Below are 15,305 nucleotides of genomic sequence, written 5' to 3'. Positions count from 1 at the left end.
ACCTTAAATGGACTGAATTCCACTCCAATCCTTCCCAAATGTTTGACAATATTAGTCGTGATCACAAACACAATTAGTTATTGGAACTGCCCATCGAGACAACTCCAACATCACAACAGTATACATTTAAAACAAACAGTAATCATATCTCTGGGATGATGGAAACTAGTTTAATATTTTTCTCCCTTTCATCCCCAAATTCCATACAAAATTAGTTACTTATACTATTCAGATGAATCAAAAGTGCATCCTTCCAACTGTACCTCCTCCCTCTAATTCACCTCTTCCCCCCCCACTCCCACACACACAAACGTTCAGACACATCTCACACAACACCAATTCTCAATTCATGGCAACTCTGAACTCAAATCCTATCTGTAATGACTGAAATCCCCAGACCAATTCAGAAAGATCTTTGATTTTTCCTTGAAAAAGTTCACAATAGATTCTTGACCAGGGTTTTCTCCAGTATTAGGGGATCAATGCAAGATTCCGCAGGCAGTTATTTGAAAAACAAGTCAGAGAATTTGGGCCAAATGTCAATGTAAGATCTCTTAAATGCGGACAGAAACCTGATTGTCATTCTTATTTTGTTTCTTTTGATATGAAGCAGCATAATATCCACTTTGAAACATTCGAGCCACTTAATCAAACTTACAATGGGAGTGACAGGATGGTATTAAGCAACTTTTCTGTTGACACTTCTGTTGAAACGTACAAAAGGGCAATCACTTACTCGTTGACTCATATGGGCTGTGTGCAGTTTCAATGTGGCACTGGAGCTGAAACGGTGTGGGAAACTGGCGATAACAATGCTGACAGGTGGTATGGTTTTCCCAGCTCTCACTGCTCTGCTTCTCGAGTTCCATGTGATGTTTCATGTGGTTCATAAACCTGATGATGACAACCAGCCAGCTGCTTAAAACGTTTCATTTCATCTCTTAACATAGGCAACTATCACATTAAATAAGATTAAAATAGATTGCACATAGCTAATAACCTGCAAAATATCCTAAATTTGCAAAATACAGTTACAATGTTGAATTTTTTAATACATTTCATGTATGCAGCACACAAGGAAAAAAACAGTGAAAAGGTTCACTTTAATGTATTTGCCATCAATTTTGGATTATAATCGAGATAAAAAGACAGCATTGTTTTGCACCTCCAACCAAATAGCTTTCGCTGCAGCTTGAATCCACCTCAATAATGATTGTTAAATTATATAAAATGATCACACCAAAAGTTCTTTACTTTTTATTTTAATAATAATTGTATTAAAATTATTATAGACTTCTTTGCTTGACAAAACCTTGACCTATTTAGTTATTGAAAAACACATTCTAAATGACCATATAACAGTACAACTGCATCTTCTTGGAATTATGCTCATTTTCAGATCAACTGTACCAAGCAACAAGGAAGCTTCTCAGATACGATGGTTCTAGTCACAAGTTGTATACACTCAACTTCTCCTGCAAGAAGTCAGGTGTGTTGTGTTAACAGGTTTAAGTTTTCAATAAATGTATCTTAAATTACAGAGAAATTCCCTAGCTGTGAATTTATTCTACACCTCAGTTTCACGTGTGGCACGCAGTACAAAGCTTTGCATTGCTGCTGAGGAGCTGAACTATGGAATGGAGACTGATAAAACGCATTTTTAAAAACTATGTTTATTGTTTTATCACTTGGGTTTTGGAGGAATGGGCACATGGAAGTTTTATACTGGCTGCTATTGGAGAGAGGTTATTTTGGGACACTGGAGCCATCACTGTTAATTGAACACTGCACCTATAGGAATTTTAAGATTGACATTGCCTCCACGGAAATCAGCAGTGGTTCGAATAAAATTGCATGCAAAAAAAAGATGAATATAAGAGCAGAAAGACGATTAGCTAATTTGCGTTTTATTTGTACCAAAAAGAGTGCAAATCCATACAGAAAGCTCACTTTCATATTTATTATTTCTTGTTACACGTCTCACAAGTATTCATTAGATTTTCTAGTTGCTCTGATGACAAATCACTTGTACATCTACTTAGGTCTCTATTTCTAAGTGCATGTAATAGCGATTAAAATACCCTCAATTATGAACAGCTCTTTCTTTACTTGAGAATGCTCACCTCACCTATTACTACTACTCAACTTATTTTATCATACAAGCTGTGCCCTTAAAAGCCCTGCCCATATTTCAATTTTCACATTTTGCTATTTCAGCTTCCCTTAAAGGATTCTTACTCAAGGCAACTATGACCTTAGCTGCCAGGAAATGACTATGATACAAACGGGTCTGGCTGTTAAAAGAGCTTACAGAAGCCTTTTTGCTGCATTTTAAAGTAAAGTTATTCAATCAAAAAGAACAGTTCTTACACCGTATAAAACAACTATTTTTCACTTTACATCCCTGAAGGGAATTCCACTGAAATCTGCTGATAATGCCATCAATCTGTACAAAAAAATGGTAATGAAGCTTGCGCAGCTTTGTACTACATTCTCATGGTGCAGCAAAATCACCCTCTGGGATTGTTATAAGCACATTCACCACTTTTACTTTGGTTTCCTGACTGTGTATGAAGTTTTGTTCCCCCAATACAATTGAGGTTATTTTCTTTGTTTGAATCATCAGCATGTAAAGTGTGATTGAAAATAAAACAAAAGACAAAACACACATTATCAATGGAGTAAATCAGAACTCATGTGGAGTATAAAACTGGCATGGACCAGTTGAGCCAAATGGTCTTTTTAAGTGCATTATTCTTTGTATCTCACATTCTACCACAACCACATTCGCTTTGAGTTTTGATTAAAAACTACCCTAAAACAGAAACACCAGGCCTACTATCTACCGCCACAACATAAGAATCAATGTGTTCAATTTTCTCACTCCATATCCACCCTACATCCACTAATCCCATTCCCAAACATATATTTTAATAATATTTTTTTGTGCCTTTTTGAAAGAATAAATCCACGTTTCATCACGTTTTTGCTGGGGGTTGTTTCACATTTTGAACCAATTCCTCCGGTGAAAATAAAATTCCTCTACATTCAAGCTTATTTTAATTATTTTCTTGTTTAGCTCTCACAGTCCACACCAAATATCCTGCTTATATCCATAACACTTCTATCTCTCAGCATTTTAAAGACATAGATCAGATCTTTCAATCTTCTTTTCTTCACTGAACAACTTCAGCTCTGCAAGTCTCTCATCATAATTTAACACTCGATGTCCTGAAATCATCCTTGTCATTCTTTGACGATACTCCAAGGCACCAATGCCAAAACAGCACATAATATTTCAAATCTGCCTTAATCAGTGATCTATACAAGGCTGAAATATTTATTTTGACTTTGAGTCAATTGTCCTTGATGTACCCAGGCATTTGATCAGCTTAGTTGATAACATCTTCAAATTGATTAGTTTTTTTCCCCTAGAGAATAAAGATTTATCATAGCCAATTCCTTTCCCTTCTCTACCTTTTTAATGGACATCCTTCATCATGTCCACATTTGCTGTTTCCTGCTCCAATATGCATTACCTTACATTTACCTAAATTAAATTCTATGTCATTCCTTAGTTTATTTGCTTTATTGGTTAAGATTGTTTATGAATTTTCCATCTACCTCATATTTTTCATCTGACCATTTATTGTAGCTTTGAATCATCAGTATTTTTTAATAATATTGCACAAAGTATTTTCCTCTAAGTTATTTTATAAATAGTGTGTAAAGGGACTCGGTTATGCTTTTAAAACTCCTCCAGTCACAGTCATTTTCAATATTTCAAAAGATTCAATCCATAAATTTGAATATTAGTAGTATTACGGTTATATCTTACATTTAAGTAATTAAAATGCACATGAATACCTTATATTATTCTTAAGAATCTTCAAACAGCTGTAGCACTTAAACGTTGTGTTTGTCTTCTGATCTGGCAATATTTGGTGAGCTTCACCATCATCTTTCCCATAATAAAAGTCATTGACCAACATAATCAATTTCCCACTCTCGGTTTCCTCAAGCATGTTGAGACAATGTTCAGAGGATGGTACTGGACAGTAGCTGGACACCAAATCTGGGCAGCAGAACTCAAGTACAAAGACATTTTGGTGTCAATTATCAGGATTAGATTCAAATTTTGAATTCAATTAACACAATTTTAAAATGAGAGTAAGTACATGCCAGAAATTAAAACCTGACAAATATTCATAAACATATTGGTTAACTGCTTTTCAAACTATTTTAAAAAAATCTCAAAGTGATGAATATCAATTTCTGCTTGAATTACAGGCAAGTATAACTAATATATTAAAATTTCTCTTGACTTATTTCCTAAGCAATTGCTATCAAGATACTTACAACCATATGTTGCCGCAAAGAATCCAAGATGTTGAAGTGAATGTTACATTTTGGACAAGCCCTTGGGACTGGCACGCCATTCTTAATGTTACTTTGTGTTCCTGCCAAAAAAAGTTATTGTTATATGCCAGGGTACATTGGAACACACCGTTGTATCCTATATTTTATCTCCCAATTTTATATCAGTAAAAAAAACATAGTATTTATTGATGAAGTTTTCCAATTTTCTCCAATTTGAGGAAAATTCACATCGTTACATTTTTTAGAATAAAAAAATTGTTTCGAAGTACAACAATTGCTGTTTTCCAGGTCCTGCACAATGCACAAGGTCTCAATGCACAGTATCTCCACCATCACTGTGTGTTGTGCAGTGATGCTAACAATTTTAAACTCCTACTTTTTACAGTGTCATAATCATTGAAGCTAACGCAAACTGTAAAGCCATTAATACCCACAAAGTTATAAAAAGATTTTACATACTCCTTTTCTCATCAAATATAAAAGATGAAAAAATGCAAGTTTATAAATGTGGTAAATTTACGCTTTTAAAGGTGCTTTATCAACTTGTTCTTACATATAAATAATGCAAGAACAAGTTGATAAAGCACTTTTAGAAGCACATAAAAAATAAGTGTCGCAAAGTACTTTGAGAAATATTATTTTGACTGGAAATGAAAATAAATGTTGGATTATATATATGTAATGTATATGCATGCTCTATTCTGATGAAATAAAAAAAATACCTTTTGAGGTACTGCTATAAGGTGGCACCAATGTAGGACAACTGTTTGAAGATGATAAAATTGGTGAATTGATTCCAAGTCCAACTTCAATGTTTTTTGGTTTCTTTGAAGTAATGTTATTTATCTCACAGATTGCAGGACGCTTGTTACTGACATTCGTGCACTGAGTTGTACTCACTGTGATGAAAAACAAATAAAAATATATATATTTTAAAAGTGCCGGGTTATTTAGACTACAGTATTCTTCAAGTAATAATACTGTTATATTTTCTCTGTTACTGACACATAGACTGACACGTTGCTTCAGTAAATGTCCTATTCAGTTGAAGTATATTGTTGAAGAATCACAAAAATGACCACCGAATTTCTACGATCCAGTTTATTTGAAGAGGAAAATCACTTGGGACTTCAATGCAAAGCAACTTCCCTTAAAAAAACAAATTCCTCCCTAAAAAAATACTTACAAAATAATTTGAAGAGAAAAGCCATATTTGATTTCCACACAGAAAAGGCCAATCCCATAATTTATATGATGGAAAGTTACTGAAACCTTCAGAGATGCACGTCTATATCCAAGAACCTGCTGAGGCAGTTTCTCAGCCAGTGGCACATCTTTGAGCCAAGACTAGCATCCAGGAACTCAAGAAATAATAATACTGCTCTCAATGTTCTTCTAATTGACTGGAAAGGAACCCAGATAAATTAATCAAGCTGATTTCTTACTCCTGGAAAATTTCATGGTACAAGTAAACTTTATGATCAGTAAAGAATAAGATACTCTTGCTCACCGAGATCAATAATTTAACTCACCTACAAAGATCAATGCATTTACGGATCAGTGGAGAATCGCCTATGTTTTTCACAGATACATGCACAATCTATTTATAGACTTTTTCTATCAGCTCAAAACAGACGTGCTTGATATTTTGTTTGAATTATTTTATAACAAACTTGAGAGGAAGGAATGTGAACTATACATAAAAGTATTTCATCTGTTTCCCTCTCAGTAGCTTTCTCTTTAAACCATGAGCTTTATACAGATGATTAGTTGTAATTAGAAAGCAACTGTGATGTAGAAGTGTATAATGCACTAGAAACTAAACTAAACTTGGATTTCCTCAACTTACGTAAAAGTAAAGGTCACAAAATAAGTCCATACTTCTCGTTTTTTACCCCACTAATTTTTCTTCTCTATTTTCCTGCCTTAATCTTTAATAGTTATGAAAAATCTATTCTCAGTGACAACCAGTTTTCTCCAACAATCATTTAAATGAGGTTTTATGATCCAAAGATTTCTGGTAATTTTTAATAGGATTCACTTTTACTGTTTAGCATTTTGATTAGAACTTTGAAAAATCATGAAATAATTAGACCATTCAGCCCATCAAGCCCCTTTTTTCATAGATGTACTCCACTACGTGAATCTCCACTTAGTGAAGGAAAAATTCTGCACGTTTCCCTAACTTTTATGAGGTAATGAAGCATAAATTCCAGAGCATGTATCCACATGTACATCTCTTCTATTCAACCGTGGCAGATTACATTTTCTTGGTATGAAGAGCACAGTTACTGCATTTTAAATACAGTAGTTCATTTATTGCTGGCTTTCAATATTCCTACTACCTTCAATTCCATTCCATTCAGATATTCCAAGCTTATTATAAGTTCAATTCAAAAATATACAAGTTCAGGATTTGAAATAAAACATGAAAAGAACATCTGAAAGGTAAACACTGATTTCTGGAAATATGTTAAAAAATAAAATGAATTACTCATAGCCTAAAACCAAAGAAAAATTCTGACAAGATACTTTAGTAGTTTTACTAGAAAATTGGTCATTAGCAACATTACATTACAGACCTCTGACAATCACCTGCTGTCTGAACAGAGAATGTGTAATGTACATTACAACATTCATAAAGCAGTGAGACGGAAGGGCAAAATTGCTACTTCAACCAAACACACAAAAATAATATTACATCTAATGTCACTGAGCCCCACCCCATTAAAAGTGAAAAGTTTTGACGTTCTTTCTTCTGTTTTAACTATTAGACTGGGATGACTGATGACCTGAGGTGGCTTTGAATAATTCATCTGGATCAACTTTGCCCACTTGAATTTGCAGCAACATTCTGTAGAGGTGAATTAACTTGAATGGGAATATGGCTGATATTTAGAATTGCTGTACAACCAAGCAATGAGCAGCAAGAATCCCAGACTGTTTCCCCCCTCCCTAGCCTGGGCACATTGAACCCAACTATACTCCCTCCATTAAATTTTAACTGGTACCAAAAGGTAGACATTAAGTGGCAGTGCTCGCTAATGCTTAGTGAGATAAGGATACAAAACTCAAACAAGAATTACTGAAGATACTAATGAAGTTCAGTGCTCAAAAGCCAGCAAATGTCATGGAATGTACAAACCTGAACTAGTAATAAATCAACAAGAACAGAAAATATTCTTCAGCAAACAAGCATCATTGCAACAAAACAATTTTCAAAAGAAGTTTAAAAACCTGCAAAAGACCTTGGTTTGGGGATTCTACATCATTTTTGCTTCGGAAACAGAAAGTTCAGTTTTTGTTTTAAAAAAAGCATCTGAAATCTCTTCTCAGTCTATAAATATTTAAACCGAGATCACAAACTTGTGACAATGTTTAAGTGGAACAATAATACACCAGTTATTTCCAGGTAATCTAACCACGAAGACTGAATAATAGTTATGATCAAGTTTGCAGTTATAAAATTGAGATGGCATGACACTTATATATAGGGCCACGTCTTTCGGTTACTTTTTTTTAAAAAAGAGAATGGATTCAAATTCTTCATTTGAATCTTGTTGACTGATGAAATTGAGTTACTTTTCTGCCAGCTGTAAGAGTACTAAATGAAATGAGTTTGGGCATCGTATTAGGAGTAGAGCAAAGCATGTCCTATTAAGAGACGTGAAGAATGAAATGTCTGGACACCTGGTCTAGTTGGCAACCATCCCAGAATCCTTAAGGAAATAGGTGAGCTTCTGGTTAATATTTCCAGGAGCCTTGTAAATACAGGAGCTACACCAGAAGACAGCAAATCTAAGCTGATAAAAAAAGACGATGAATCCAGAAACTATAGATCAGCTAGCCTAACATCCATCGTAATAACATATCAAGAATGTTCAATTGGAAAAGAAAGAAGGCTATAGGAGTTGTCAACATGAATTTAAAACCAATAGATCATGGCCTCGTAAACCCACTGGAATTATTTAAGGACGTAACTAAATTGGTTGATGAAAGCAGTCCGTTGAATATAATTTAGTTGGATAGTGTTAGATGGCATTCCATAAAGCTTCACAAGCAAGGCTCTTAAATAGAATTAAAGTTCATGAAATTAAATGGAAATTAACTAATTGTACTGAAAACTAGCTTGGCAACACAGATAAGGTAGTAATGGTAAGTGGAAAAAAAATGGCAGGTTTGTAACGGGAGGAGGGAAATCAGAATTGTGGCCTCTGCTACTCACATTATTCACCAATGGAATGAAGAAGGGATTTTTCATCATATACATTTTTTGACAATTAAAGGAAAAAAGGTTCTCCACCAAATACATTGAGGAATAGAGGATTATTTGAATGAAAAATAATAAAAGGTTGTGAAATTGGAACATGAAACATGGGATTTAACTAAGGGATGTCACTGGCAAGGTGGAAAGGAAAAGAATGTGGATATGATTATTACCTTTCATTGAATGCTGAGATGCATCCTGTGGATGTTTGATAATTCTAACCTTGTAGAGACGAAGCCACATTTGGAATATTGTGTGCAATTTTGAGCATCCTACCTTCAAAAGGCCATCGGTATATTGGAGAGGGATCGGAGAGTCCCAGGGCTGATTTCGGGACTTAGGGCTCCAACTTACAAAGAGACTCCCAGAATTGACCTTGTTATAACTGGAGAAAAGAAGATTGAGAGGGAACGCGATCCAGGTCTCTAAAATGCCGAGAAGCATGGATAAAGTAGATGGAGGTAGACTCTTTTCAGCTGAACAGTAAGCAAAGAACTAAAAGGACATGTAAAAAAACTAGGATGCCACAAATGAGACTGAGGAAGCCAATTAGTCAAGAATGACTAAATGTAGGATGCAACATTGGATAGATATTTTGGAGTTTTGCTCAAATTATCCTTTGGTGAGGGAACAGGCAGAAACTTTGCTGAATTTTCGCTTTACCCATTTAATTTTTGAGGAAAAATCCACAATAGTGGAATATCATGCTTAATACCCCAAAATGACTGTCTTTTCTATGCTTTCCTGATTCAGAGAAACTACTAACCTACACCCAAGCTACCTATTAAGCTCAAAAATAAATGTTACTGGGTGAAAACAAATAATCAAGTACCTTTAGTCTTACAAAGCATACATACCTGAAACAGCAGGAATAGTTGGTTGGCTTTGATAGCGTGTTACACTTGGGTTCGGCCTTGCATTAAAAAGTACGCCTCCTGAACTTTGAGATGCAGATGAACTTGTATCTTTTAAAACAAAGCCCTAAAAAAAGGAAAAAAGAGCTTTTAAAAAATAAGTAAGATGTAATCAACTAAAGTCAGTTTTAAATGCCATCAATCTGACAACTAATCATAGACCATTTTAAGATGCTTTCCTTTTAAATTCATGCTACCAAGTAAGTATATTCAATCACAAGTATAAGCGGGGCAGGGGGGAAGGAGGAGGAAGAAAAAGTGAAAGTATCAGTCAGAATTCCTACTTTAATTCCTGTTACTGCTGAAAGTAATATGTGGATGTCAGGCAAAAATAAGATCAACTTCCCCTGCCAACATCACTGACCACTCTCACATGGAGATTATCCAAGTGGGCAAAGCATCAAAGGATTTATAGAAACTGCAACCGTACTCTGGTCTCTAGTACAAATCACTAACTTCAAAGGAAGACATGTCCACATGACATGAGCATAATAGGAATCTATTTTAAATATCAATATAAAACGACATAAGGTTATGTACCATTAACTTCTATCACAAGAAATCACTTGTGAAGTTTAACAATCATGAACATTGTTTACTGGAAGAAATTATCTTAGCATATGACCCATCCTAGAACTTGGCAATTTTGACACAAATCTGTTGACCATCAGTTGAATAAAAATACGAAGATTTTGGATTTGCTATCATTGTTCTCTCAACCCTAGTGTCTTAAGTCATGCACCATTTCCCAAAGGAACAGGGTCGGCAGAAAATCTACTCATGTGCCTCTGATACAGCCGCACATGATTCTGTCATAAAGACATGTGCAAGAATCGCCCGATTTTCCGTCCGTCCCTCTGGAATAACAAATTCCACCTCAAAGCTCACAATATGCTGAAAAAAGGATTTCACCATCTGGGAAGCTGTAAACACAAACCTTAGCACTTCATAATCTAAGGTGTTGCCACTTCAACATACTGGCCCCATTCACCACCCTGCATACCATCTTAAATGCAGCCAACTACTTCAAAGGTAAAATCTCTATAAAAGGGAACTTCATCTAATGTATACAAGTGTCATCACCATTTACCCCCCAAAAAATATGCGGTTAAGGTAAGATCAAGAATAACTAAAAAATATAAAAATAAGTGTTATTCAGTGCAAAATTTCAGTCGACCAATCGAACTATTTACAATCCTAATAAGCTTTCCAGTTCCAAGCAATTTTTCAACTATTATATTCCTTTCAAGAACAATTGTCTTTATTCTTTGAGTACGAATTTTAAAAAAAGCACCTGTGGGCAAGCATATTCAGCATACTTTTAATGTTTATTGTGGACAAATACTGAGTTTCAATATATTTGGAGAATACAGTCTACAAAGGAATGCTTCTAAAAAAAATGTTCGAAAGGGTTGATTTAAAACACATACTGTGGTTTGCTTGCAGTAAAAAGACTACCATTTAGAAAAAAAATCTAAAAACAAAATGGTTTTACCATCTTATGGTTGAAACCACGTCACAATTTCTAATTGTCATCTTAAACCCCAGCTGAGATGAGAAGCACATTGCAATTACTGAATTATAATCAGTTGGTTGGTTCCAGCTCTCCATTTTTAACGATCCTCTCTCTCCTCAAACCTTCCCACCCCCAACAACATTCATCCCATAGCCATTTAGAATTCACTGATGGCTTTGATGCAGAGGATGGGAATCATGAGAGATCTAAATGAAACAAATACAGCAACCATTTCATTCAAGATTAATTTATCAGCACACTCAATAGAGCAATTGAGATGCACAACTTATGTAATTAGAGTTACCTGTGTTAATTTCATAGGTTGTGTTGTTAATGAAGCAGTTGGAGGTCGGCCTACTGGTTGATATCCTGCCATAGTGCTAGAATTTGATAGAGCAGAAGCCCCAGACTGCTGGTTGGTTGATTGTGTGGATGATGAGCCTAGCAAAAGGAAAGAAAAAATAATTTGGCCATGAAGATGCAAAGATTATCCATCATGTGAAGCACCATCCACCTTCATTCTTTGAATGGAAGGCAATCTTCATCTATTGTTAGGTACCAGCACAGGGGGTAATCACAGGGACAATACCTTTTAAACTGATTCATTGGTTGCACTTTGCAAAAGGTTTCATAAGATGAACTCTCAAGCACTGCAATACTTCCACCTTTCTCCCCTTAGAAAGTTTCAACAGCTATTTTTCTAAACGTTAGTGTCATCAAAATTTTAGGGACTTTAATCTGAGTTTATAAAATCATTACTTGACTGGCAACAGTCACTTGTCTTGTTTCTAAGAGCCCATGTTCCTAAAGTTTGATGCTGTTCGTTTGCTACTTATTTGTGAACAAGGAAATAATTTTAAGATTAAAAGAATGAATTACTTTAATGTGTCTTACCACTATTAAAGGAGACCATCATGCCTCTACTAAGTCCACCATTTTGGATTCCTCCTTGTTGTGTCACATTAAAAGTTGTATTTGCTGATTTGTTGCCTTAAAAAAAAACATAAGCAATTCAAATCATTTTCTACAGAAGACAGGAAAGTTGGGCAATGTTTTTTAAAATAAGAAGTACTATAATATTCTGCAAATCCTCTTTGTCAGGATTTGCTCCGCAACTGTTAAACGCTTTGAAACACTACCCTGTGTGGGAGAGCACTATATAAGTGCAAGTTGTTGTTGTTGCCTCTCTGCTTTCACCACAGTCGAAGCACAATTCAGTGGTTGGTCAGTGTTAAATAATGGCCAAGGTTTGTTCTGCAGCCTATCAGTCTCACTGATATTTGAGCTCAAGAGTATTATCATTTAAAAGCTGCAAATAGGCAAAACAAATTGTAAGCGTTTGTTAAAAATAGCTAAGATTTATGCATGTTGTTGTTGTTGTTGTTGGCATTAGCTTGCCCATATCATGTGGAAGTTATTATCTGGGCAAAGAACCAAACAATAACTTCACATACTACTGTATCAGGAAAAGACACACAATTCAAAATTGGTCTGGTTACAATACCGCTGTAACACAGTTAACTAAAGTTAAATGCTAACCAGGTCTCAACTCATAAACAGCATCAATATTGCATACAAGGTTTTCATTCAACAAAATGTTGACAAGGGTCTGGAAAGTACAAACAGCAACCAATCTTCAAACTGCAAACCAAATAAATCATGAAATTTTGAAAACATCATTATGTTCCTTTTATATAAAAAATAATGAAAACATGGCAATTATTCTTAAAAGTTTAAGTTTTAAAATAATCAAACTTTGATAAGAGATAATAACAAACCTTGCATTTGATATAGCGTCTTATCATGTCTTTGAGACGTTTTAAAGAGCTTCACAGAATATTCTATAAAGTAAATTTACCTTGTGTTTTGTGGGCAAAATAATCATTTTTAAGTGAATAATTTTTCTGTTCTTTTATTCAGAACATTTTTAAAAAACAGCTTCCGGCCCTTTTCCACGTCCAAAATGAATTATGTTCCTTCTGTACATTCTCCTCTCCCCTCCAACCATAAAGTATTCTGACAGCAATTAGAACTCTTAATACTGAATTAATTTGACCACACCCACAAAATAGACTAATACACTACCCAACCCAGTAACTCCAGAACAGAACTTTGATTCATAGAAAAAAGAGAAAGGATGAATTTTCAATGATACATGAAATTTTATTTGTGTAGAATAAACCATGACAAAAAGAGCAAGTCTGGTTTTAAGAGGACGGATTAAGGGGTAATAATTATAGTAGATTCATAGAGAAATGGAGGGAAGAGAGGGTTAAATTGATTGAGCAGCTAAAGATATTTTTCTCTCTTGAGAAGACTGATGATTTTTATTATTATATCATGTTGTATAGGCAGTAAATAAAACACCTGACCCAGAGGACCTATTTGCCAAATGATTCTTGAAAAGTGTGACAGGCCAAGCTTAAGGAGCTTCACAGCTCCATAAATACAATATTTACTGGAGGCAGATTCTGAATCCTCGAATTGAGACTTCAGGAAAGACTGGGGGATCAGACTTAGGTTTGGTCACCCCTCAATTCGGCAAGGAATATCGCAGGGAATCCTTCTCGTCAACTATGAAACTGAATATTAGATTTGCACAGTACAAACAAAATCATAATTGACTGTCTAGAGAATATGGTCACTTCAACATATACTTTTTGGCAATGCTTCACATTGGGCATAAAACAATTATGTTTCAAATTATAGCATTCTACAAAAATATCCAAGTCAGAAGAATATTTTAAGAACATATTCATTGGGATTTAATGCTTGGTTTAACATTTGCACTCAAGTAACCAAAAACAGCTATCTCCACCCACTTCAAAAGCTGAAAATATCCAAATACTTTTAAATTATAATAATGGTGGAAAATCATTGCAATTAAAGAGTTTCATATTGGACTGTAATCAACTGCAATTAAAGTCTTAATAGTTACATCACTGCCTTCCTACATTATTTCATTCAAAAGATATGAACATCCTGTAATTCCAATAAAATGTTTGGCAACTTTCTATTGCTCCTGCTCATATCCATTTATAGGGCAAAATACTGTGTAGTAAACTAATTAGACCCCAGCCTCCTTTAGTCACAATTCACTCGAGTGGTTTATTTGCTTTACACCTGAGTGAATGTTCATCTGTTATGTAAGGGAAAACAATGTTCTGTTCCGTTTGTGTCAAAATCTTATTTACACCAGATAAATAGTGTGGGTTAGAGTGTCAATTTATCAAAAAGAAAAATCATACATGGATAGTTGGAAGTTTTGGAACTTGTAATTTCTCCCACAAAAATCAGTTCATCATCATCCTCTTCAGGATCTTTAGTTGCCTTTTGCCAGGGCTCCAGTTCTTCTTCTTCACATTCCATAAACAGTTCTGCCATTCTGCTGCTTCAGACCTGATTTGAGAGGGGAAGGAAAATGTTCCTTTACTAAAAGGATTTATAGTTATAACACAAACTTAAAATTGGAAGAGGTTTGGATGCAGATCTACTTTAAAAAAAACACAAAATCCAATTCACTTTGTGATTGATATGAATTCTATTTTTAAAATATTAAATACAAAATTAAGTTCTTCTTCTAATAGGCTCTCCTTATGCATACGCACCATCAAATGTGAATCTAGTTGCTTCAAGTCACTGTGGTTGAAGACTAATTACTAATCAAAATTATTACATCACAGTGGTATACCTGACAATGCAGCCAAACAAAACATGGAATATGAAATATACCGCTGAAGGCCACATTACTACTCAGCACACGCCTCTCCTTCTAACTGTATGTCCACCATATTATGCCTATTTGTAATGTGCCAAATACTTTAAACCAGAATTGAGTCATTGCAATTTGCCCTGCAGGCCACCTGCTAAAAAGAAATGCTTCTGCCAGCACGCTAATTCATACAATTGCAAATATACTGAAGATGCTGCAAATTGATTCAGTCTCTGCTCAAAAATGGCCCCTTTAAAGTTTGTGGTGGCTCCCTCAAGAACACTGAAGGGAGCATTTTTATTGCGATGTTTAATTGAAGAGCCAAGAATGGAACGATTGTATAACAATGAAAACTACAGAGTTCTGCGCGCATTCTTAATTGTATATGCTCTGCCTCGCCTCTAGCCAATGGAGTTTCAAAAGAGAATTACAAATAAGTATTCCCGCTCTTCCTCAATTTACTTCTGCAGGCGAGCTCAAATCACTTCCAACTGAGCATAACACATCCCTCAATGA

At 34.9% G+C, this 15,305-nt stretch overlaps 1 protein-coding gene across 2 annotated transcripts in view; it reads right to left on the bottom strand.

The window, feature by feature from the left end:
• Nucleotides 1-15,305, bottom strand: part of znf280d (zinc finger protein 280D) — a 36,972-nt gene that overhangs the window by 15,631 nt on the left and 6,036 nt on the right. Inside the window, exons 2-9 of one of the 2 annotated variants that reach the window (XM_007906528.2) lie at nucleotides 14,326-14,476; nucleotides 11,972-12,067; nucleotides 11,382-11,518; nucleotides 9,505-9,628; nucleotides 5,103-5,279; nucleotides 4,360-4,460; nucleotides 3,868-4,088; nucleotides 737-894 (exon numbers count right to left, since the gene is read on the bottom strand). In XM_007906528.2, coding sequence (XP_007904719.2) covers nucleotides 737-894; nucleotides 3,868-4,088; nucleotides 4,360-4,460; nucleotides 5,103-5,279; nucleotides 9,505-9,628; nucleotides 11,382-11,518; nucleotides 11,972-12,067; nucleotides 14,326-14,461 — 1,150 coding nt within the window. In that variant the 5' untranslated portion in view covers nucleotides 14,462-14,476. The remainder of the gene's footprint in view (nucleotides 1-736; nucleotides 895-3,867; nucleotides 4,089-4,359; nucleotides 4,461-5,102; nucleotides 5,280-9,504; nucleotides 9,629-11,381; nucleotides 11,519-11,971; nucleotides 12,068-14,325; nucleotides 14,477-15,305) is intronic. The other variant, XM_007906543.2, reaches the window with a different exon arrangement.

The sequence above is a fragment of the Callorhinchus milii genome, unplaced genomic scaffold (genome assembly GCF_018977255.1).
Source record: "Callorhinchus milii isolate IMCB2004 unplaced genomic scaffold, IMCB_Cmil_1.0 Scaffold26, whole genome shotgun sequence".
NCBI lineage: Eukaryota > Metazoa > Chordata > Chondrichthyes > Chimaeriformes > Callorhinchidae > Callorhinchus > Callorhinchus milii.
The sequence above is the reverse complement of the archived record's forward strand: the minus strand, read 5'-3'. Positions and strand labels throughout refer to the sequence as shown.